The sequence below is a fragment of the Pelmatolapia mariae genome, linkage group LG12, assembly GCF_036321145.2.
Source record: "Pelmatolapia mariae isolate MD_Pm_ZW linkage group LG12, Pm_UMD_F_2, whole genome shotgun sequence".
Taxonomy (NCBI): Eukaryota; Metazoa; Chordata; class Actinopteri; order Cichliformes; family Cichlidae; genus Pelmatolapia; species Pelmatolapia mariae.
In genome coordinates this window covers 16,167,266-16,192,330 of record NC_086237.1, presented here as the reverse complement: position 1 = coordinate 16,192,330, position 25,065 = coordinate 16,167,266, and the positions used below count along the sequence as shown (strand labels likewise).

Genomic DNA, 25,065 nt, shown 5'->3' with positions numbered 1-25,065 from the left:
GGTATGTTATCAAATTTCGAAAATTTAGCTACTCTATTGAGCCACTCGAAGGTACTTGAAAGCCAATAGCAGGATGAGATGGCTCTAATTAATGTATTAGAGAAATTGTTCTAAGTAGCCTACATATAGCTCTGTCTGACTTGATGGGATATGCATTAATACACTGACGTTTATTCAAGATCATAAAACAGATCAAATGCCTTTTAGTATGAAAGCTAGGTGCGGTCATTTACTCCAATCACTGCAAAAATAACTTTGTAGATGAACTGGAGCTGTGTGTAATTCCACACTGGGAACCAGTTTAGGTTTCCAAAGAACTTTGACAAATCCAAACTCGCCTTTGAGATCAATCGGATGATCTTGGAAAATGCTACATTCTACTTCCTGCTTACTCTTCAGGTTCTAAGGACTGTGAGGACTTCCTTTTTGATAGATATAATGTGCTCTGATCTTGATCGGAGGCTTATAAATAAATACAATCTGGCTAAACTATTCATACACAAACATTTGTTCGTTGAGCAAAGCTGAGCAATTTCTCAAAGCTGGAAACGGAGTAACTTATATTAGTAACTTTTAAATTCTAAAGTAAATTTCCCTGCAGAAATCTAAATCAAGCTTTAGTGGTATCAAGAAGCTTAGTGCCAGTTTTTAAGTTTCTCTGTAATTTGTCTTTCTGTGAATTAATGAAGCTCTTAACATGCTTTTGTGGGGTTTTCCAGCTTTGTGCATCATTGCTTCCTTGAATGTCTTATGAAAAACCTTATCTGGAGAAGTGCATTCTTAGTCCAAAATCAGATTTTATATGTCTGTACTTAAATATATACTGAGGGGCACCTCTCTGCACTTCTAATTTTGTCTGTTTAATTGGGACAGCTGGCTCAAAGTAGCTTCTGAAGAAGTCATTAGTGCAGAATTTAAGTAACTTATTCCAGTCTGCGCTTCCAGTTAGTACTCACGCGTTCCACGAACACATGAAAACGGTGTAGTCATTTTCCATGGCCTGTAATTGTGGCTAAGGATCAAACCATGTCTTACATATTACCTATGAAGAAGTCCTGGTAACTCGAGACTGTTTTCCTTGCAACTCTAGGTGGAGTTTGTTCGAGGCTTGATGGCAGGGGACCACCTTAGAGAGGAGGAGCACATGGCATTGGAGACCCTGCTGGCCAATGTGCCTCAGTCTCGGACTGTTAAGAGCAACAGCCTGGAGCTCACTCCATCCAACACCCCTCAGCTCTCTCCAGCTACTACTCCTGCCAACAAGAAGAACAGACTTCCTATAGGTAGCTTTCTCCACAGCACCTGTCCTTCTGTGACTCTGGTTATTAAGACTGTATGCACAGGTGTACATGATCTTAAAAAGTTTTGGCTTGATAAAACATCACAATTTGATACAAGGACTAGAAGATATAAGTCTAAAGTTTGTCTAATGAGAGGCAAAGTAAACAATTAGAGTTGAACGGTGATAGCTAGTGAAAGCCTGTATTTTATGAGAAGCTAATGAGCTACTTCTTAGCTTGTTATAAAGATAATTAGTATGGCCTGGATTGAGGCTCTATTAGAGAAATGACAACCAATTAAATTACCAAATATAAATGAACTAATTTTAATTGGAATGGATGGAAAAGATGCATAGATTACCTTCATTACCATTTTCAAGACAAATGATTCTGTAGCAACTCGCCTTAATTAGAAATGAATCACTTGTGCATTTATTTACTCAATCTTGACTACTTGGACTACTTTGAATTCTCAGATACTCTGTATTCTGTCTCCAACTCCCTACCTTGTCCTTTTCCTTTCCTCCTGTGCTGCCAATGAATGACCAGGACAACACTTAGCTGCTATAACATCCTGGGACCCCACAACCACCACCCTGTCTGCACACATTCCATTAGTAACCCCTTTTGGTGGGTAGCCTGTCAGTCGTGTTAGTGGACGAGAACCTAACCCTCATATCTGTGGCTTCTCTCAGCTTTATGTTAGATGACACTCATAAGACATTGGTTCACGCTCCAAGCTGCACAGTAACCACGCTGCCGCACAACTTGTTACCTAGCATTGCTGTTGTCGTTGTGCTCTCAACATGCCTGCTTTGCCCTTCACAGTGCTTTGGCTGATTATTAGAGCTAAGATGTTATTCCACTCATTTTGTTTTATACGTTTTTTGTTTTTGTTTTCTTCCCCCCCTGTTTCTTTGCTTCCTTAATCAGCGGAATATGGCTATTCATTACCAGGTAGAGTGGGGAAAATCTATGTTTCACCTTTTCCCCTTCTGGTTTATACCTCAGCTGGACTAAGCTAAAGAAGAAACTATTACAGTTAAGGATGTTCATGGTGACTAATTTCATAGTCGGCTAAATAACAAATAAAATTCGGCTAACCGACCAGTATAACTTAGAAACACTCAGATATCAAGTTAAATTTGAAGACTGTTTAATAGACAATGCCAAAAAGTGTCTAAGAAAGACATTTGAGTTTAATCACATTCTTCAACAATGACTCAAGTGTGGTACCTCACATCATGTATTATGAACAAACAGACAACACAGAAGTCTGGAAACTCCCCCCACAAACAATTAAAATGAACTGGTGTTAAATATGACTTATAAACGCATTGCTACAAAAGATGTTGTTGTGTTAAAATACAAAATAACATCTAAAAAACTAATAAATTGCTACTGAAAAGTGTGGTGCATTCTGCTGTGCCTTATAAATGGTGCACATTATTCTATAATTTGTGACAACCATCTGAAAAAAGGTTAAAATCTAAAATACCAAAAATAAATCATCTATTTATTTTCTTCCTCTTATCCGGGTGGTGAGAACCTCTATGACGATGTCAGGATTGCAGCTCCCCCTGGTGGAAGATGGCTGCATAACATTTAGGCCACAACACTTTGTATTGAGCATCAGTTGTGAACTGTTAACAATTAAATGACTAGTATGTCTGGTACTGACTGATGATAATAGTAATGATTAGCCATCTAGTCGACTAGTCACTCACACCCTTAATTACAATGTCTTCTTATAATCTCATACTTTGATGCCATAGTTGGTTTCTCACACAGGTGAAATTAATTGTATTAATTAGGGCTTAGCTTGATTATATTGGCTCCTCGAAACTTTTGCCACCATTCGTTTCTCCTGTTTCAATTTCATTTTGCTTTTATGGGAGAATTATTGATAAAAGCACTTGTTTTGCAAAGACAAATGCAATCCAGGGTGAATGCCATATGGCCTAATATCTTTCATTTGTGTGTAATGTTGTTTGGAAAATTCCATTGAGATGGAATATCAGGTGTCAAGCGATACTGTAGAATCTTAAATCTATTTTAAGACCTGTGCTCGTTTCCAGTGCACGAACTAAAGAATATATGCATGACGTTATAGTTACTAAAAACTAAAAAGCAGGTAAAATATGTTAGACCCTTCGTTGTCTTTTTAAGTGTGTATGTCAAGTGCTACTCGTGCTACAGTGCACTCAGCCTGCTATCTTTAAACAGTGAAAAGCAGGTAATTTGGTATTTGAATATACATAGTGCACTGTGTTTCAGTATTGGTAATTTAAAATTAAAACAGTGAGTTTGTTAGTTTTGGAGATTGTTGCATGTTAATAAGCTGATGGTTGGACGATTTTTTCCAACTGGACAATATGAGTCTAACAACTTGGGTGGATGTGTATGAACAGAGTAGCTCTAATTGAATAAACAAAAAGGTGGCGGCGAACCTATTATACCAGCTTGTGAAGCGTGGCCTTTGGGGCAGGTTATAGACTCTGCTGTACTTGTAGAGACCATAAAAACCAGGTCTTCATGACTCTCAAAGTCATTATGATGAGAATGAATGTCGGTATCTGCATATAAAAGATTTACATAACCATCATGACTTCAACCATCAGTTTGCAAAGACCTGTCTTGGAGGCTGAAGCTTTTAAGACCAGATGTCATGAACTATAACACCGAGAAACACTGCATGCTTATGTGATCTCGACTTGTCAGTTTCAAGTTAGCCACATCACAAAGCATGGCTTTCTTCATCCTTCTTACCAAAATTTTGAACTATAGTAAGACATAAAAATAGCCACAGAGTCTATGAACTAAAGTCATGGATCAACAACGGGACGTGAACGATGCCACATTAATTACAAAATACTGCCGCCACTCTGTTATGAACCTGTGGCAGAATGAGAAATGATACAAATATAAAATAGCTGTCAACTCTAAAGTAATGTGAAACAGCAAATTATGGGCTCAATGGTGCAATTCTTTAACTTGCACTATCAGCAGATACGACCTCCTTAATTTATTTACACCCTTGCACATAATTGGACACACCATTTATTAACATGTGAGCCATCAGCAAAAGATACACTTTCAGGAAGTTCTTGAAATGTTTTTCTTTGACATGTCTGAATAAGATTGTTGTGTAACAAGTTTGTGCGACACTCTCTTAGCAGTAGAACTGTCGACATAATTAAACAGTACAGCAGTATTGTTTTTTTGTTTTTTTTTGAGTGGCATGATGAGCTAAGCCTTCATATAAAACTCACATCTGTCCGTATCTTAACATCTTAATCAGTAAACTGCTGAATATATTAAAATAATATTTCTGATTTGTAAAGGATAACTTTATACATAATCAGCACTAACCTTGTGTTTTGTAGCAAATTACTGTCACGCTTGATATAAACTAATCTTATATGTCACACGGGTGTGTAGCTACCTGCAGATGACTATGACGCTGAGCTCAGCTTACATAGAACTTGAATCTGAGTCTGCTTTTCAGCTCCTGCCTACTGCTGTTCATTTTCACACATGCTCTTTGGTTGATGTTGTTTTGGTTTAAAAACAGATTCCTTATTTGTGACTATAAAAGGGGAAAAAAAAGGTAAAAATAACACAGTTCCCTTTCCTGTTTCCTTCAACCCACCAACCAGCATCTGCTCGAAGCCGGAGCCGTTCCAACATAGCCCAGGAGGGGGAGGCAGAGGCCAGCTCCCAAGAGTCCCTACAGGAGCTGGTACCAGAGGAGGTGCTGGTAATTTCATTGGGAACTGGTCCTCAGACTGTCCCTGGGATGATGTCAGAGAATGAGGTAATGTGACTTCATGCAATAAATTCAGTTGAATATATTGTTTTTCCTGTCAGTAAAGGGAAGTATGGTTACCTAGAGAATGTTTCTTCCAGTTTACCGTAACTTGTGTGTTCTTGCAGTGTTACGCAAGATACCACAGATCTCACAGAAAACAAACTCCCTTATCTAAATATGACCTTCTGCTTTTACTCAGTAAATGAATACCTCTAGGAAAAAAGAGCAGTATTAACCCAAGTTTACAGCTGATCTTAAGTAATATTTTTGCATATACTACCCTCTAGGTTTTGAATCAGATGGCTGATGGGGCCCAGGTGGATGGCCATGCTGATGATACTAAGCTGCATGGAAAACCAGACAAAACGTTGCGCTTCTCTCTGTGCAGTGACAACTTGGAAGGAATCTCAGAGGGTCAGTCTGGAATGCCATGACGTGACATATGTTGTAGCTATGTTTTCCTTCTAAATTTTAAAATATGAAGGATTTCTGAAAGAGATTTTAGAGTATCATGTTTAGATTTGGAGAAAAGCACTTTTTCCCAGGTTAAAAAATGTATACTGTAGCAAAACAACATAAGTGGTCTGGGCTAAAATATGCTGTACTTTAGTTTACTGAACTGCTGACTGAGTGACCTGTTGACCTTGCATGTCTTCACTTTCTAAAATATATGTATTTATTCTTAACTTTAGGCCCTTCAAATCGTTCTAATTCTGTGTCATCTCTGGACCTGGAGGGAGAGTCTGTTTCTGAGCTGGGAGCTGGCCCATCAGGGAGCAACGGGGTAGAGGCCCTGCAGCTTTTGGAGCATGAACAGGGTATGCATGTGTGTTTCTGAATGTATAGTTTAGTTGTAGAGGTTTAGAGGATTTTAGATACAGCAGTCATCTATAAACAGACAAAGTGTCTGACAGGACCTTATCTTGATTTCAGCCACGACACAGGACAACCTCGATGACAAACTACGCAAATTTGAAATCAGAGACATGATGGGTCTGACAGATGACCGGGACATCTCCGAAACGGTCAGTGAAACCTGGAGCACCGACGTGCTCGGCAGTGACTTTGACCCCAATATGGACGAAGATCGGCTACAGGAAATAGCAGGTGGGTCGTCGATTTGGGTCGCGTATTTGTAGACATTCATTGATCAATAGGCAAATGAACGGGCGTACAGATCCCATGCGATCACTGCATATTTTATCAGAACCAGTCATGAATTGCTTACCACAGGGACTTTGTTTATGAAGTTGATTCAGGGAAATGTCATCACTTTGTGGTTTTGGGTGAAATAGCATCAAATAGAAAAAATCTTTTAGTCAGTTCAGTTTCTGTGAAGATATTGCTCATTTTAGTCTGTAAGATCCATAAATAATTATTTTGTTAGTCAAATATACTGAAGGGTGGAAATATAGGTCCCCAGTGAGAACTGTTTTTAAACTAAAGGAAAGGAATTTGATCTTTTTGTATTTCAGATTTACGGAAACAGCTAAATAATAGTTGGTGTTGATAATTCTTTATCCTGAATCTATATTAAAATATAGGATATTGATATAGAGTATGATATTCTTTCACTGTACTGCAACCGACTCATGGATTTTATTGATTGTGCTGTTATCCTTTAATTCTTTGCCTGGCAGGGAGAAGGAAGTAAAAAATAAATGAAGATGAAGTTAATACAAAAACAGTGGTTGATAAGTACATGTGTTATTATAGTATGCTAATTAGTGCTGGGCGATATGACGATATATATCGTGTGGACGATAGAAAAGTGTCTATCGTGCCATTTGTCTTCTATCGTTTCTATCGTTTCTAACCCTAATTTTATAAATTATTACATAAAATATATCATTAACCCTTTACAACCGGTCAGAGCAGGCACACTCCGTTTTGCCTAACTATTTTTAAATCCCTGTAGAACTGGAACCACGTAAGGTAGCGCAATAATTGTTTTTGCATATGAAACCGTAGGAGTTGTACTTACATCTTATTCCATTAGCTTGCCCTAGGTCACGGTTTCCTTCCACATATAGCTTTGCAAAAATTGCATAAAAAGCACTTGTAGCAACAAAAACATAATATTCCAGACTTGCGGCAACAAAAACATAATATTCCAGAAACAGGCTTTGCTGATCCGATCAGCTGTTCATAACACTTCCTACGTTGGAATATAAGTCAGCGCGAACTATCGCATGTCCGCGATACCTGTCCGAAACCGGAAGTGACGTCATTTTTCGCGGAAAATTTAGTTTTTTACCTTCAAAGCCTATGTTGGTGTTTTTAAAAATCATGTTTGACTTTATGCTTTTCTGTATCCTTTCTGGGATGCTTAGAAGTCAAATTACACTGTTGGAAATAGTTTATTTTGATGCACATGCTGTTTTTTTGCAAATTTGCATTATAATATTTATTTTCATTTTTCCTGTAGTGTATTAAAATTAGTGTATCTCAAACATAAATGGTAAATGGTAAATGGCCTGTATTTATATAGCGCTTTTCTAGTCCCTAAGGACCCCAAAGCGCTTTACATATCCAGTCATTCACCCATTCACGCACACATTCACACACTGGTGATGGCAAGCTACGTTGTAGCCACAGCCACCCTGGGGCGCACTGACAGAGGCGAGGCTGCCGGACACTGGCGCCACCGGGCCCTCTGACCACCACCAGTAGGCAACGGGTGAAGTGTCTTGCCCAGGGACACAACGACCGAGACTGTCCGAGTCAGGGCTCGAACCGGCAACCTTCCGATTACAAGGCGAACTCCCAACTCTTGAGCCACGATCGCCCCGTAAAAAACTATGAAGACACTCAAAATAAATTTCTTGTGGTTGGAAACTATTTTGTGCAACTTTTTTGTATTTACAGTTTTGAGGGATAAGCCTCTTAAATTTCTCTAACTAGAAATATATGTAAAAAACAAAACAAAAACGATTTTCAATTTTTTTGTAGTTTATTACACTTTTTTGCAATTTATGTAGTTTCTATGGACTTAATGCATACATATTATTAAAATTTGGGCTATAACGGTTGTATTGATGTATAGCAACTTGAAATGCTCCCACAAATGGCACTGCAGCATGTAAAATGTAAAGATAAGCTCTGGCGGACTTGGTTCTATGGTTGGTCTTAAAGGGTTAAATAGCCTGTGGCAAATATATTAGTGTTGTCTTCTCACTATACATACTCTGAACTTTATGCAAGAGAAAATAAAGTATAAAAAAATGATATTTTTCGCAAAGAAACTCTCGCTTGTGGTTTTGCGACATGGTGCTGCTTTAAGTGCACCCGGATTTGCGACATGCTTTACGGTAACTCAAAACAAAGACTGCACCCTCTCCACTCGCTGTTTACAGACTGCATACTTTCCAGATGACCACAGGTCAGGTGGTATATCGTGATATATATCGTTATCGTGATATAAAAGAATTCATATCGTGATAAATATTTTTTCCATATCGCCCAGCACTAATGCTAATACGTAGGATGATTCAGTTTCTGCACTTTGTTGAGCCAAAAGTGTGACAGAGAAAGATGGGTTGGGAAAAAAAAACAGGTTAATGTAATTTTAAACCAGCTGTAGAGATAATATTTGAGTCTTCTTCCTATTCAGCCCCTCATCTTCCTGTCTTCTTTCTCTCGGTCTTTTTTGTTCACATCCTTTCCCTGCCCATTTCTCTCGCTCTCTTTCTCTCTGTCTCTGACATTCACTCAGTCCCTGCAGTCTTATTGACCTTGGTTCCTTCTCATTTGCATCCACCATTTTTCATTCTTCGGAATATGGCGTTGGGGGACTTTTCCATCATTAAGTGAATTTACAGCGATTTCCTTATGTGTTTTCTCCAAGGGATTGGGTTATGAGATGCACATTAAATATCCATTAATACCTCATTATCCCACTGATAAGATTACCATGATAATGAGGCAGAAATTCTAATTGTTTCACTTCTTGTTGTGCCACTCATTTAATCATCCACCTGAAAGACAAGTACTCTGCGCCCCTACCTTGAAGACTGTAAACACGGACAGCGGGGTAGAGCTCTCCCACTGCCAATGAGAGCCCTGCCCCCGCCAACAGCAGCACACACTGTTGCCTGGGTGCTGGCACGCATGTAAGCTCATGCCACGCGTGTGCCACGAAGTGGAAGCATTTCGTACCAGGGGCACAGCTACCACAGGTTGACTTTCTGGTCATGAGCCTTGGACGCCCACTCCCACTCACACCTGCTAGCTCTTTTCCCTCGCCTCTGCATTCTTCCGCCTTGTTAAGCCACGGCTTCTCAAGCGGAGATGGAGGGGGACGCTGTGCTGAGGACTTTGCAGGAGTGTAGACAAAGCAGTAATTTGGTTGTGAATAATGCTAGGCTTAATCAACTGCTCAAAGTCATGGCCCCAGAGGCCAGGGCAGGGTGAGATATTACTATTAACCCCTGACCTTTGGCACAGTGGTGCACGTGCCTGTGGGTCCCAGCATGGAATGCATGTGACCTCTCTGTGTGCAAAGCTCACTGCTTCTGAACCCCCTTCTGCGAGTGAGTGGTTTATCTAGTATTTTTGCTTATCTCTGGCCTTTTTGCTGTTGTTTGAAAGTCAGACCTGAAGATTTATTTATTTTTATTGAATGTTTACACATCAAATCAGTACATTAATGACGGAGAGAAATTTGCCTCAAAAGCGTTGCAGATGCATACGATATGATCCACAAGGATAAAGCGATCTGAATACATACTGATCATTTCCACACAGTTTATTAAGTTTCGTTTACGAATCTGATAATTTTACCTTTATAAGCATTTCTGTGCGTACACATGTCTAAAACTACACACAACTTCTCTCTCGCTCGTTCACATAACCTTTAATACATGTGGACGAATTGCCTCATACGCACAGATCACGTCACGTCGCATGCCTACGTGGGGTTTTGAGACAAATTTAACGCGACCATTTTTGCACAATTCCACAAATGTAAGCTGCGTTCAGTTCCAGTGTAAAACTGGGACATCTGGGCTTTAAGTTACACACAAATCACTGCACACATTTGCAAATCTCAGTATATGCTTGTGGATCATATCGTATGCATCTGCAACCCTTTTGAGGCAAATTTCTCTCCATAACGAACTGTCATGGAGTGAATATAGATACAATTATTTCATGAACTGATCGACTTAATAGCACTGACAAGTAAGTCATTCATCATGCCAAATACACTTTCCCACTCCTGAAGGGGTTAACTCTTTGTCTTTTTCTCTTTCTCTGTTCTCAGGGGCAGCTGCGGAAAATATGCTCGGCAGCCTGCTGTGTCTTCCTGGCACGGGTTCAGTTCTGCTGGACCCCTATGGTTCCACCATCTCAGAGACCACAAGCGAGGCCTGGAGTGTAGAGGTCCTGCCTAGTGACTCAGGTGGGGGGAAGCCAGGGTTTATTCTGCTGTTCCAGTGTCCTTTTGTTTTCACACTCATCCTCATTGGGTATTGTCTTATAGGTCTCAAGTGTGCGTTTGCATTCACATGTGTGATTATTTATGCATGCAGTATATTTATGTTTCTTCCATATAGTAAGGAAGGGTGGGGGGAAGGGACACCAGGTGTGGTTGCACTGCATTCATACCAAAAATGTGCACGTGCATCTGTCATCATATTTGTATGCACTTGCTTGTCTTTCAGGGCAGATCTGCCAGTGCCAGTAAAAGGCAGCTTAGGGTTTCCTTAGAGGGACCACCAGGTGTGTTTGCACCTGTGGTTGAGCAGTGGGGAGGGAAGCGCAAGGACAGCAGCTGTCCTCAGTCAGCTTACATGGTGTCAGTTCTTTATCTGGCTCCGACTTGCACGATACTGCTCTGAAACTGGTTTGTGCATTTTTGTTGTGTGTTTGTGTGTCACTAATCAGTCAAAGCATCATTAACATTGTTACGGTGTATTTGCAAGGCAAATGCATTATTACAAGTTACAGATTATATTTAGTCCGTTCTTGCAAATTGAACATTTAGACCAAACCTTTTGTTAATGGGAGATTACGTGCTTGAGTCCCTCTATTGAAAACCAGCGTTTTGTGAAAGTCAGTCGAGAGCTTTATTAACAGTGTTTCTTCAAAAAGCTCGGGCCTTATGTTAATTGAAGTAGTACACCATTTCAATATGTGCTGTGCAGAAATGACATGCATGAGTGCCTTGATTGCTTTTTTTTTTTTTTTGTTACGTTTGCCGCCCCTGTTGTTCTCTGTAATGGCGTGATCGGAGGCGTGCTTCAAGTAGAGCGCTTGTTTCATGGCTAGGCAGCAGAAAACTACACTCCGAAGAGCACTTCAACAACACATTATTACTAACGAGCATGCAAATGAGTACCGCTAGTAGTGTGGAGCCTCAGGGTTCGACCCAACTGCTCCGTTGGGTAGCCACAGAATTGGCTATACTAGCTTTATTGTTTGGATTGGCAGTTATAAGACATGATCATGTATGCTTTATTTGTTTTTTTTGTTGTTTTCTTTTTCTTTTTCCATGTGTACAAAAGAAGGTAGTGCAAATTACTATCATCACAGCAATCTGCCTTGAGTAAGTTCAGATTCTTGTGGCCATTTTCATAAGAGAGATTTTTTCCCTGTTTTTTTTTCATGTGCAGAAGCCGCAGACCTGAAGCAGGAGGAGCGTCTGCAGGAGCTGGAGAGCTGCTCTGGAGTCGGCAGCACCTCAGATGACACCGAGGTCAGAGAAGTCAGCTCGAGACCCAGCACACCGGGCCTCAGCGTCGTCTCAGGTATAAACACCTTGTCTTAAAGCTACTTTATTGGCTTCTGTTTACTATGAAAGGTCTCATTCTGTTTTTGACTCATTTTGTTATGTTTCTCTACTGGAATGTCGTTGCTAAATTCGGGTTAGATAAAACCATTCACACTCTCCTTGCTGGTGTGGAAAGAGCGGTCATGTTGTTAGGAGGGTCCTTACCAGCATAGTGGGGTCCAAGTGAATTTTTCTGTATGACACAGAGGTTAATGTTCATTACCTTGTCTATGGGCTCAGGTGCACGTGTTATGTTGACGTGCATGAAGTAGTATCCTAGATTAAGGAGCCAGCGGTGACGTTCCTGGTTCAGCTCACAGGAAAACGTCCCACGGGATCCAGCCGATGGATAGTATGCGTCTGATGATCACTCTTATCTGTGTCTTTCCCATAACCCACGGGGAGCTTACGCTACCAATTTAGAGGTCCCAGTGGGTTCCCGGCTGAGAGAGACCATACAGCATAGTCTAAAGAGAAAAATATCCTCTTTTGTTTCAGAACCATTGCACTTGCAGTTTTGCCAAAAACCTTGTTTCATAGGTGATATTGAGTTGTTTTTGTCCTGAATGTCAAAACACCTGTTTTGTGTGGGGGGTGCCACAGGTATCAGTGCAACGTCAGAAGATATCCCCAACAAGATTGAGGATCTGAGGTCAGAGTGCAGCTCGGACTTCGGAGGGAAGGACTCTGTGACCAGTCCAGATGGGGAGGAGTCAGGCCACGGTAGGAGTGTGTCACATCCCCACTAGGATGGCCAAACCATCAGTCTAGAGTCTGTCTGGTCACCATCTATCCCTGTCACTTTTACAGCTGTCACCAAAGTAAATCAGAGTTTTGCTCCCTAAAACTGTAAATATGACTTGAGGTTATATTGAAGGGTTGCATGCTCTTTGCTGGGGAGCCGACTTTTGAGACCACGGTACAGTATAAACCAGCACTTCATAATATACTGGCCCAACCAATCCAGCCTGCTCAGTGGCTTTGCAACATGTGAAAGTGCAGAGAAGAGCGCCCTAATATTTTCACTTTATCACATCAGGAACATTTTGTTGCAGGTCATTTAGGATATGTTGAGTGGAGATAAGACTAATGATTCCATCCGGGCCAGAGGCTGGGTCACGGCCTGTAGCCTGCCATACCACACTGAAGTAAGATGGCAGTAGACCGATGACATATTGCTCCAATTTCACTTACTTTTTTGAAATATGGAGGCATTGGATGTACTGGTCTGGCCCACTTGAGATTAAATTGGCCTATTTAAAAAATGAATATTGGTGTGCATTGTAATTTCAGCGGCTCTGTAATGAATAGTCTTCTATATCTTTGTTTGTTTTTTTTTTCTTTTCAGGAGCACACCATCTGACATCTCCACCTTCACAGGCTGATTCCTTGCTGGCCATGTTTGATCCCCTCTCCACCGCCGAAGGTAATTTGCACTCCCAGAATGCTCTACAGCCAATGAGAGCTAAAAATGAGTATCATTAAATCCCTGCCATAATGTCATGGAATCGCAGAACAGCTTGAGCTGTGCAAAATTTACTCCAACCCCCAATTACTGGACATATTACTGTAAGTGCAAGTGAAATATTTCTTCATTGGCATCATTTAGAATCTCAAATTATTCTCAGCAGTCTTTGTTCTGGCTTCTGTGCATTTTGTTTGTAGTGCAGGTGGAAATGTTTGAGAGAAGAATGGTAGTGGTTGTGTGTGTGTGTGTGTGTCTGTGGCAAGGTGAAGGGATGACAGGTTGAGAGACCTCACCCCAGGCTCTTTGGCACTGTCCCCTTGTCCCACTGTGCTCATGGCACGAGGCTGCCATTGGAAGCTTTTCAGGAGAGCGTCTACCCTTGGAACAGGTGGCCTACACCTAGGGCTCATCTCCCACCTACATCTCTCTTTAGCAGTCCCCCCACATTTTTGTTTCTCGTGAATGTTATGTTTAGGGACTGCTCTTTAGAAGCAGGTGAGCTCTTATGGTACAGAGCAGCAATTTTTCCCCTCATAAATTGACTTGAGTTTTATTAGTATATTTAGGGCTATAAATAAAGATCCACAAATGCACTCGGAGGGAAAGAAATGAGTGCAGTAAGCTGTTAAGTGGGTAACTTAAAGCTCAAAGAAAATATAATCAAAACTAGGGCTTCTTGAATATTTTCTCAATGCTTTTTTTTTTTTTTTCCCCTTGCCTTATTACCTCAGGCTCCTCCACGGGAACAATAGTGAGGCCAAAAGTGCACTATGCCAGGCCCCCTCACCCCCCTCCCGATCCTCCCATCCCTGAAGCCAGTGCCCTGGGGCAGGAGACTCGCCACTCTCTTTTCACGCCCCACTGCTTGGCCCAGTCTGAGCTGGAACACACCAAGCAGCGCCACTCGTTCCCTGACAGGCTGGTCCGCAGCCGCAGCTCTGACATCGTGTGCCCAGGTCGCCGGCCCACGAGTGACCCCGGCCTCAACCGGCGGGTAGCAGTCGAAGAGCGCGACCCTGCCGGAGCATTCGCCTTGGGTCCATCCTCATCCCCCAGCAAGGACTCCCTGAAAGGAGAGGTAACGAGCTGTTGTGTAGTTGGGCTGCTTTCATAGTCGGCTTTCAATAAACCACCTGCTAATGTTTGATTATAATGTGCTAATTTACATTTAAAGGTTGAGGACAGAAAAGACAGCGACGATGAGAAATCTGATCGCAACAGGCCGTGGTGGAAGAAACGTTTTGTGCCAGCCATTCCCAAAGGTAAGGAAACGGGTTACTTCCAAGTCTTTCCCTGTGCCGAGAAATGAACTTGTGTTCATTTAAAAGTGATCAGTGTGATTGCAGTGTGCCTTTTATATGTTTTGTGGTTGGGGGGGGTGGGAAGAAAACATTCTCTTAATCACAACAGACAGGAAATATCACACTTTAAAGAGCAGAGCAAAAAGCAATTTATAAAGTGAGAAAGAGACTGATGATCCATGTTGTCCACTCCATTGCTGATGTTCCAGTTGGAAAATGATGTTTCTTGTTGTTTGAAGTTGCTCTAGAGACGTGTCCAGTCCTTTTTCTCTCAGGTCTCACTAGCTGCAGATTTATATAGACTTTTCAAAGCTAATCAGTCATCAGAGGAGCTTTAGCTGTGTAGATTGTATGGCTGTAGCCCTCCCAGCAGTGCTGTCAGCCAGCGGCTAATGGTCATTAGATAGACCTCTCTGTCATCAGCACTGATAGATGACACATCTCTTGTTGGAGTTCTACTCAACAACCATCTCTCATACATCTGTCTGGGAAATAATGAGCTGTGCCTTCACAGAATGAGTGCTTATTACTCTTTGAGATAATGATACTTCTTAAGTAAACATTGGATTGATATTCATAAAATGCAGGACTGGAAAAAGTCAAGGGCTTTGACGTCTAAACCGCCACCTCTGTAAACGCCATTGTGTTTGTCCTGCTGCTCTGCATGGTGATTCAGTCGTCCCGCAGAGCAGCAGCCTGTGCTTGAAAGGCCAACCCTGTCTGTTGTGTTCCTCACAGTGCTGTATTGGACGGCTGAGAGTGAAGTCCCAGGTAACGCTTCCATGCTGTCATCATCGAGCTAGCTTTACTGCTGGAGCCAGCGGCTGCGTGCCTTGCTGCTTTGTGCTGCCTTAGAACTGTAGAGCTGTGATGTGACACGGTGTAGCCTGAGTTCCCACAGTCACGTTTCTCATCGACACCCGATTTTCTGTGTTTCGCTATGTTTTTTATTCATTCATTCACTCATTTTTTTACTCCCTGGCGAAAACAGAATATGAATGTAGATATTTCAGCCAACGTCTCCTGTGTGTGTCATCAAATTTTAGTATCTGTAACTCTGCTGTGTTGGTCCCTTTGTGTCAGTAGAATAAGCATCAGTAGGGTTATGCACATCCATATACACTACCTCTTTTATAATTAGTTACAGTATGTCTTTGGGATATTCTGCTTTAAGCCAAAGGTCGAATTACCATCAAAATGTTTGCTTTTTTCTTTTTAAAAGCATTCACTGGTCTAATACTTTGTAGATGCCATGCATTACACACTAAGATTTTTCATCTCCCATACAAAAACACCAAAGACTTAACAAAAGTGGCTGTCAACAGGCGATTTGTGACCAGGTGAATGGATTGCCACTCTGTTTTAGTTAATCACACGTTTCTGCCCCACAGCTCCAATTGCAGCATTTAGGAAAAGGGACAAACAAGAGAAAGATGAAGTTGTCCACAATATCCCGCAAGGTCAGTCATGGTTTGTTTTCAGTCTTAATTGCTAAGCAGAGATCCACCACTGTGAGTTTAATTTGAATTCAAGCTTCTTTTTTCCTCTTTCCCCCTCACAGATGACCCGTTGCTCAGATCGAGCACTCAAGCCCAGGCAGCTGAGGACATCCTGGACAAATACAGGAACATTAAAAGGACCAGCCCGAGTGATGGAGCCACAGCCGGAGCCTCCTATGATGGTGCAGGAGGTCAGAGCAGAGGGAAAAAAAAATCAAAACACCATGCATGAATAAGAGGTAGACCTGCAGGAGACATAATACAGTAATATATATTTATGCTTTCTTTACTTTAACAGATCTTTGTGTTGAGGACAATGTGCATGATGCTCAGAGAGAAGACACTTTGCAGAACATTTCTGCAGATGATCTCCCAGACTCAGCCAGCCAGACGGCACAACAGCACGAAACAAAGTTCTCTTTCAGGTCATAATCCAGCACATAGCCAAGCTCTTTTTACACTGACACTTAAATTTTCTTGATGCAGATGATTCATAGATATGGCTCAATTAATTTTTCCCCCCACAGTGATGCAAAGAAGAAGTTGAGGTTGGCTTTGTGTTCTGCAGACTCAGTGGCTCTGCCTATCATGGCTCCTGCAACTACTCGGAATGGGCTGCCTGATCACATGGATCCTGAAGGTAAAGGTGCTTGAACATCCAATAGTTAATATATCTGGTTTCATTTCATTTGATTTTTATTTTACTAAACTGAACATGCTGGATCTGTATGAATATTTCCACTGAGTACTTAAAAAAAAACAAACCCCAAACGGATTATGACATGGAATTCATTTAAAACTTGTTTAACAAGAAATTAGAGTGTACTAATTTAGAGCAGCACCAAAAGTTTCTACAGTGTAGGTATCTTTGTCACATACCTCCATTGGGAGCGAGGCACATGCCCTTAATGTTGGCAACCATCCATCCTGCTCAGATTGTCCTTAAGCAAGACACCAAATCTGTGCCAACTTCACCTTCTGAAGGTTTGGGGCAAGGTTGAAATATGGGGGATGTTGAAAAGTTCAGTGAAATATGGTCATACGCGTGTGGCCATATAAAATAATCTCAGTTTAATCGAAAATAGGCAAATGTTCTAACACGTCACTAAGTAAAGGCAAGGAAAGGATGTTCTACCAAAACTTGATATCAAATAGGTTTAATACATTTATAAACTTTAATGTTACTCGTTCTTCTTTGGGGCTTTCATTGACATTATATCTCACCAACTCTATATGTAAGGGATCACAGCAGTTGTGTACACACACACACACACACACACACACACACACACACACACACACACACGGACCCTACTGTTATGACTGTGCCGGAGAGAACCAAGTTTCAGACCTTTGAGTGGGGAGCAATATTGTCCAATGCACACTGCTGTCTCCTGTTTCTCAGAAAATGAGATCGTCTGCTTCTTGAAGATCCAGTTAGCAGAAGCCATCAACCTTCAGGATAAGAACCTGATGGCCCAGATCCAGGAGACCACTCGGTGCGTCAGCCGCTTTGACGCGCGCACCTGCAGGAAGCTGCTCGCTGCCATTGCAGAAGATTACAGGTAAATCTGGAGGGTTTGGAAAGTCACCCTTATTTGTGTTTTAATTAGTTTTTTTTTAATGTAATGAAACGCAGAGCTACAGTGGAAATGATAAAATGCCCGTGTTTCTCGGTGTTTCCTGTAGAAAGCGGGCACCGTACATAGCCTATCTAACCAGGTGTCGTCAGGGTCTGCAGACCTCTCAGGCCCATTTGGAGAGGCTCCTCCAGAGGGTGCTAAGAGACAAGGAGGTGGCAAACCGCTACTTCACCACAGTCTGTGTTCGACTTCTCCTCGAGCATATGGAGTCTAAGATGCTCGATTTCATTAAAGGTATTTCCATGTTTTCACATTTAGTTGAACTGAATTCTTGCTTTGATTCGTCCTCCACGTTAGAGATTCCTGCTAGTGTGACATTACTAAATACTTTAACATTGTTGTTAGTAGAATATTTTAATTTTTTTCCAAGTATTTGAAGTGCCTGCAGTCTATCCACAAACTCGAGCGCAGCAAGACGGTTACAGATACTAATGTCATTTATTGAAGATGCGAGGCTTAAATCACTTTCTCCTCTCCAGCGTTCCAGGGGTGCACAGCAGCCGACGACAAGACAGCAGCAGTGGAGGATTTTCTGCGCTACTTGTACGGCGCCATGGCCCGTGATGCCATTTGGCAGTATGCAAGCGAGGACCAGCTGCAGGATGCCCAGATGGCTATCGAACGCAGTGTTATGAACCGCATCTTTAAACTGGCCTTCTACCCCAATCAGGATGGAGATATTCTCAGAGACCAGTGAGTAGCACACTGCCAAGGAAAGTGCTTCACTAGGCAGTATTGGATTTCTTTTCTTTTTTTTCTTTTTTTTTTAACGGTTAGGAGGATTTAAAACTGAAACTCTAGAGATAGCAGAACTTTTATATCTTGGCCTTTATACAAGTTCACTAAAGGGCTTTTGGCTCGGTGTAAAAATACCCTGTAGGGATCCTGTGACTAATTTCAAAATTTAAGTAAATATCCCCCATTTTCCTGTATGAACATTGCATGTATAAACAGATTGCATTCATATATGGTGGTGGAATCCATGAAAGCAAGTTTTGTAGGTCAACTCCGTTGTATTAGGTGACTACATTTAATTCAAGTCTGGCTTTCTGTTTCGATTTACCTTCTTAGTATCCTGCTTTTGCTCATCTGTCAAAGCACTTTGTAAACAGTTGTTGCTGTGAAAGTAAGTTGATGTGTGTTATTGTTGGACAGATTGCATTCTCTCACTGTTGTCTTAAACCCAGTTGTCTTCCCCCCCCCCCACACAGGCTTTTCCATGAACATATCCAGCGACTCTCAAAAGTTGTGACAGCAAATCATAAAGCTCTTCAGATCCCAGAGGTATAAATATATATCTATTTTTTAACATATTCTCAGTTACCAAAGAAGGGAGATACTTTAGAGATACTGGTACTTTAAAAGCTGATGATTTTTAAAAACTTTCCTGGTTGTAGGTTTACCTGAAGGAAGCTCCCTGGCCTTCTGCACAGTCCGAGATTAAGAGCATCAATGCATACAAGACGCCACGAGATAAAGTCCAGTGTATACTGCGGATGTGTTCCACCATCATGAATCTCCTCAGTCTGGCCAACGAGGATTCTGTCCCTGGAGCAGACGACTTTGTTCCCGTGCTCGTCTTCGTCCTTATTAGGGTAAGTCTGTTCTTTATTCTTCCCTTTTTATTACCACAATGTAATTTCTTCAACTTTAATTGTAAGAATTTAGATGACTTGTTGAATTTTAAAATTAAAAATCACCATCATAAAAACTTCTCATAAAAATGAATGCTGTGGCAAAACACCATAACGCCGCTGCTAAGCTGTATATATTTTTATATGTAAATATGTAAAAAAAAAAAAAAAAAAAAAAAAAAAAATATATATATATATAAATATATATATATATATATATATATGATGCTGCATGAGCTTCGTTGACTGGCTAATGCGAGCCCATCCCCACGTCTCCTCCCCTCCAGGCAAACCCGCCCTGCCTGCTGTCCACCGTTCAGTACATCAATAATTTCTACGCCAGCCGGCTGAGTGGGGAGGAGTGCTATTGGTGGATGCAGTTCACCGCGGCGGTGGAATTCATTAAGACCATCGACGATCGCAAGTGAAGCAGAACAGCCACCTGTATGGGCAGACTGCGGGGGAAGGAGCCGGGAGACTGGGAGACTTCCCAACCAACTGCTCCCTCTGCACAGCTTATAAAACCTGGCCCTCAGCCTGCTCTGTATTTGTATAGCTTGTACATAGCCAGAGACGTTGAGAGATTACAAAATATATATTACTGTACGTATGTGAACAAATCCAGGGTTTGAGCCGTAGTGGGGGAAAAAAACAAACAAAAAAAAGGCCTATGGGAAAAATTGGTAACATATTAACTTTGAACCTGATTTGAATTTTTCCTTTTATCTTGTCTTTTCAGTCAGGTTTCCTTTTGGGGTCTGTATTAGGCATTTTATATATACATAATTACAATATGACATTAAATCAACATTATCCTGTATAAAGGGACCAGACTTCCTTGATGTGATCAATTTTTTTTTTCCCCTCCCCGGGGTGAAAGGGAAAGGCTTCCAATTAAATTACAGTATAATGTTCACTAAACCCATTGTGACACAGGAGTTTACAGTGAATGATAGTTACCGGTGGGATTTAGTGACTCATAAACACTGAGATCAGTTCACAATTAACCGTACTACTCCCAAGGTTACAGTATCAAAAAAACTAATAGGGCAGCTTATATCATGAACTGTTTACCCTAATGTGCATCGATTTGGACGTAAGGGCCCACATATTTATATGAGATAAAATGTATTTATTTCTGTCATTCTGTTTAATGCTTTGTTAATCTAGTTTTTAACAATGAAAATGCATATCATGCCAATTCAAGATGTCAGGGGCAAGCGATGTTACTGTAGACTTGCTAAAAAATAATGCTTGAGTTAGGAAAGGCACCTTAGCAGTGAGTAGCCCTTAGGTGAGGATGCTGGGTAATTAACAAAGACAGGGTGAGCTCATGCACAGAGCTTTGGTGGCATTTTTTTAAAAAAAAATGGAAAATAGTGCCTTTGATGTGGGGCACGCTGTACAGGTAGTTACTTTTTTTCCTCTAATATATAACCCAACATAAGAATAATCCCCACCCTTAAGTGCACACGTGCACACAAAAACCAAGACACACACACTACTCCAATGGGCCAACCATGTCTCATTGAGACATCTTTGTCCAGCCCTCGCTGCTGGCATCATAACATTACTGACTGTTGCGGCTCGGTCCCTTTAACGATATCCCCATTTCGGAATTCTAGATCCTACCTCAAAGTTGAAACCAATGAGCCTGATATCTGTCTGTACACAGTAACTGTCCTGCATTGGTTGACACCAGAGTACTGGATCTTTTTTTTTTTGTGTGTGCAGTAGTTAGAAATGGTTGCAAACAGGGAAAGGAATGAAGGACAAGTTGGATATTGACCTGATGCTTGTTGTGGTCGCGTCACCCTTAATTAAGACAAGCCTTTGTTAGTGAACAAAGACATTTTAGTTTCTAATCTTATACCTGAGATGCCACATGTGTCCACATGGGCAGACTAGTGAATAATTGGATATTGGCTCTCTACCTCCTCATTAGTTCAACAAAGGGACTCCTGTTTATGTGCACTTATCCCCCCCTCTTTTTTTTCTTTTCCCAATTTGGTGTGCTGTGATATCCCAGTGTCATTGTATCTTTCCAATTATAGAACAAGCATGTCTTTAATTCTCAAGAAATGACTAAAACTCCTTTTCTCTTGAAATCCTCTGCTTCATTTTTGTATACAGGCGTGCTACATGTATTATAGTTTTAAATAACCTGTTAGTTTTCATGGGAAATGACCTGACAGCACAATACACAGTAGTATAGAAGAGTAAATAATCAACACTATTGTTACTGACTTGCAGTTTATACTGAAGTGGTTGGTGTAGTATGTGAGTGTTTCCTTTTCTTTTCCTCTCTTTTCTTTATTTGTCTAGTGAGCGTGTGAGACGCCTGTGCGATTGGTTGACCCTCTGCCTCCTCTTGCATGAAGTCATTGAATGGTCTGTACACTGTCAATCATTGTAAACTGTTAGAATAGGATCAGTATTTGCCACCGGCCAGTAATTGAACCTGCAAGAGGATGCAAAGCTTCTGTGTCTGTGATACTTGCATATCTGAACTCAGTGGTTTATTTTGCACAAAACGGATGTATTTTCCTGGAAAATTTGAGAGGGAATGGTGCATTTTTTTTGGGGGGGGGGGGGGGGGCCTTGTAGTCATCTAAAGTAACCATATTATAACCATAAAAAATGAGTAGCAAAGATGAGCACCATGCTGTTACTTTCAAACTGGTTAACAGTTTATGGGTAACATCACAAATGCTTAAAAAAACATGTGTATATATACATATATATACCTGTGTGTGTGTGTGTGTGTGTGTGTGTGTGTGTGTGTGTGTGTGTGTGTGTGTGTGTGTGTGTGTGTGTGTATATTCGTCTACAGTAGCACATGCAAAGGATTTGTATGTGTATGTACACTTCCTTGCAGGGTCTGTGTAATCAATTTGATGAGAAAACCATGCACTGGAAAATCAAGTTGCAGGTTGCATCTATACTAATGAGGTTTATGTGATGTCACTGTAATTGGAAATACATACTGCGCACAGCTGATGAAATTATTTGGACCTGGCTAATGTTTCAGATAGCCAATCGTAGCAGCTACGAATTCCCCCACCACTCACTCCCAACTGAAGTGCTGATCTAAACACAAAAAACGCGTATGATTGTGTTGGACAAATTTGTAATTTTAGCCTTGATTGTATGCAAGCCACTCTGGGCAGTGGTGTGAAGTGAGAAGGCTAAAGGAGTTCATCCATTCTTCAAAGCTTTACTGTTCTGTTCCCTGTACGATTGAGCTGAAAGGCTGAGCAGAGGAGAGAAAAAAATAAGAAAGGTTTTACATCTTGCATCTAATTTTAAATTTTATTGTAAGCTTGCACAATTATGACATGCGGAGAAAGCCGGTTTGTCTTTACTGTGATTAATGCATTATGTAATTCTTTAAAACCAATAAAAGAAGCGGAAGTTTTCTTTCTTCCCCCTCCCCCCCCCTTGTTTTTAACATTTTAAAATTTAAAATTTTTTGCTTCCCTGTTCTTCTCTGGCTCCATGAGAACGGGAGTGTCACACACACACGCTGTACATACACAATAGTGTATCGTTATTCTCTGGTTCCTTGGACAGTTCTAGGTATATCTGGCTGACGGTTCACACAATAGAAATGAAGGTAAGTAAATTTATGCATGGAATATAATTGTTAGTGGGGGCAGTGGAGCAGCATCATCCAATCTAACAGCCACAAATAGCAACCTCTCAGCAAACATTTCATTACTGCTGACAAGTGTTTCGGTGGATTGTAATTGGAGATATCCCCTCATCTAAAAGCCCTCCTTACTTCACCGATTGCCTCCTGTAGTACACTTTTTTTTCTCCCTCTTTCCCATCATAAACTTCTTCGTGGGGTGCTTTGTGTCCCCTGATGATATCTTGCAAATGTTAATTTAAATTCAAATTTTAGTGTGTGAAGTTAATTAGTTGCATAAGCCAGTGGCTAGATAGGCCAGATTTAGCGATGGGATCTTACGACTATGTGGCACTTGGCTGATTTGAGATACAAGGAGGCTTTGTTTTGTATTAAAATGCTGTCTTTTTATTGGCTCATGCTTCTGGGGGTTAACGACACCAAGATATGCGGGTCCAACAAACATGAGGTGTGATATCCCTTCCAGTTTAAACACAGTATCAGATCAGTGGAGATCATTTCTACAGGTAATTGCAGATATATATTGAACAAGAGGGGTTTCTTTATTCTTTACGTTTAGACTGATATCATTTTGTTTCTTGAAGGCATAGATTGGGTTGAAATTCCATGCAGGGGGATGGGGGTGAATGCTTTCACTCACTGATACTTCCCTGATGTAGGGGGACAGTGATGAAGGGCCTTCCACCATCAGACAGTGTTCTCAGGAAATCGCACAAATTCCAGTGCAGGTTAAACATGCACACGTGTGTGAAAAGTTGAAAACCAAGATGAAGCATGATAAAAGATGTTGATGAAAAGCGTGAGAACATAAGGTCTAAACACAAATGCGGATTTTACAGGGAACGGCACAGTGTTGGCTGAAGAGCGAAATCAGCTGCTCAATTTGCAACGTACAGATGCCTAAAGGGGTGGTGACAATAAAATAATTTAGCTTAGAACAAGAAGAATGAAGCTGTACCTTTACAAAAACACAGTACCTGGAACTTTTCTGATTTCACTTTTATTCCAGTAAAGCATTGCTTAAAGCACGGATCCAGGCTCAGTTTATTTACATCAACTCCCAAGACCGTTAGCATCATAGTGCACGAGGACCAGTAAACAGCAGCACTGTTATCCTGGCTGGTTACATGATACTGACAGTGCAAATCCATGTTTTACCCAAAGTGTCCTGCAGATGGCAGGCGCACCATTCACGACGACGGTCTGCAGATCTGATCTGAGAGCGGCTCAGACAAAGAACACCACGGGGCACGACGGCCTGACATTTAAAACCAGTGGGAACTGCTGTCTGGAACTGGATCTGTTTTGTTTATTATGTATCCTTTCCATATTTAAAATTATTATTATTATTTTCTAATAATTGACGGATGGCTCAACCTATATTATTAATATTACTAGTAGTGGTAGTAGTATTCCTTTTATAAATACTACTATTGCTGTTGTCGAATTACAAGGTACGCACTAAATATAACGCAAAAAAGAAAAAAACAAAAGAAAAAAGCTAATTTTCTTCATTACTTAGCTCACGGAAAAGGTTACGCGTGGTTCCTCGTGGCATTTTCCAGATTTGGAAAGTACCTTTAAAGACACGCGCGCCCTCTTTTCACCCCTCACGTGCATACAAGCGCGTACATACATATCTGCTTGAGCTTACCTGCTGGTAGTGGCGGGAAATCTTCGCTAATGACTAAACAAACAGAACAAGGCAGAAGCACGTCAATTAAATTATGTGTGTGTGTGTGGTGTGTGTGTGTGTGGTGGGGGTGGGGGGGGGGGGGGGGTTGCCTAAATGAACAAAATGTCAAATACACATATCAAACTTAAATGAAATAGCCGCAAGGATGCGGGCAGAAGAGAAGATTAAAACTCAAAGGGATACCAAGTCTCCAGCGCCCTGAGGTGGTGAAACTGAAGGAGATACAAATAGCAAAAGTGAACACCATTCTCTTTAATAATTTCAGCCTCAACTACAGAGACAAAGGCGCTGAAAAGGAGATTTGTGTCT

The 25,065-nt window shown here is 41.2% G+C and overlaps 1 protein-coding gene across 6 annotated transcripts in view; it reads left to right on the top strand.

Annotated features, from left to right (window-relative positions):
- Positions 1–22,836, top strand: part of gapvd1 (GTPase activating protein and VPS9 domains 1) — a 33,949-nt gene extending 11,113 nt beyond the window's left edge. Inside the window, exons 7-30 of one of the 6 annotated variants that reach the window (XM_063489015.1) lie at positions 1,091–1,283; positions 1,830–1,910; positions 2,214–2,237; positions 4,940–5,097; positions 5,379–5,505; positions 5,784–5,909; positions 6,025–6,198; positions 10,355–10,492; positions 11,706–11,840; positions 12,467–12,586; positions 13,212–13,289; positions 14,063–14,409; positions 14,506–14,593; positions 15,371–15,403; positions 16,024–16,092; positions 16,194–16,322; positions 16,430–16,556; positions 16,659–16,771; positions 17,537–17,696; positions 17,821–18,008; positions 18,254–18,467; positions 18,986–19,058; positions 19,172–19,369; positions 19,696–22,836. In XM_063489015.1, the coding sequence (XP_063345085.1) occupies positions 1,091–1,283; positions 1,830–1,910; positions 2,214–2,237; positions 4,940–5,097; positions 5,379–5,505; positions 5,784–5,909; positions 6,025–6,198; positions 10,355–10,492; positions 11,706–11,840; positions 12,467–12,586; positions 13,212–13,289; positions 14,063–14,409; positions 14,506–14,593; positions 15,371–15,403; positions 16,024–16,092; positions 16,194–16,322; positions 16,430–16,556; positions 16,659–16,771; positions 17,537–17,696; positions 17,821–18,008; positions 18,254–18,467; positions 18,986–19,058; positions 19,172–19,369; positions 19,696–19,836 (3,234 nt within the window). In that variant the 3' untranslated portion in view covers positions 19,837–22,836. The remainder of the gene's footprint in view (positions 1–1,090; positions 1,284–1,829; positions 1,911–2,213; positions 2,238–4,939; positions 5,098–5,378; positions 5,506–5,783; positions 5,910–6,024; positions 6,199–10,354; positions 10,493–11,705; positions 11,841–12,466; positions 12,587–13,211; positions 13,290–14,062; positions 14,410–14,505; positions 14,594–15,370; positions 15,404–16,023; positions 16,093–16,193; positions 16,323–16,429; positions 16,557–16,658; positions 16,772–17,536; positions 17,697–17,820; positions 18,009–18,253; positions 18,468–18,985; positions 19,059–19,171; positions 19,370–19,695) is intronic. The other 5 variants (XM_063489019.1, XM_063489016.1, XM_063489018.1 and 2 more) reach the window with 5 other exon arrangements.
- The last annotated feature ends 2,229 nt before the right edge of the window (positions 22,837–25,065 follow it).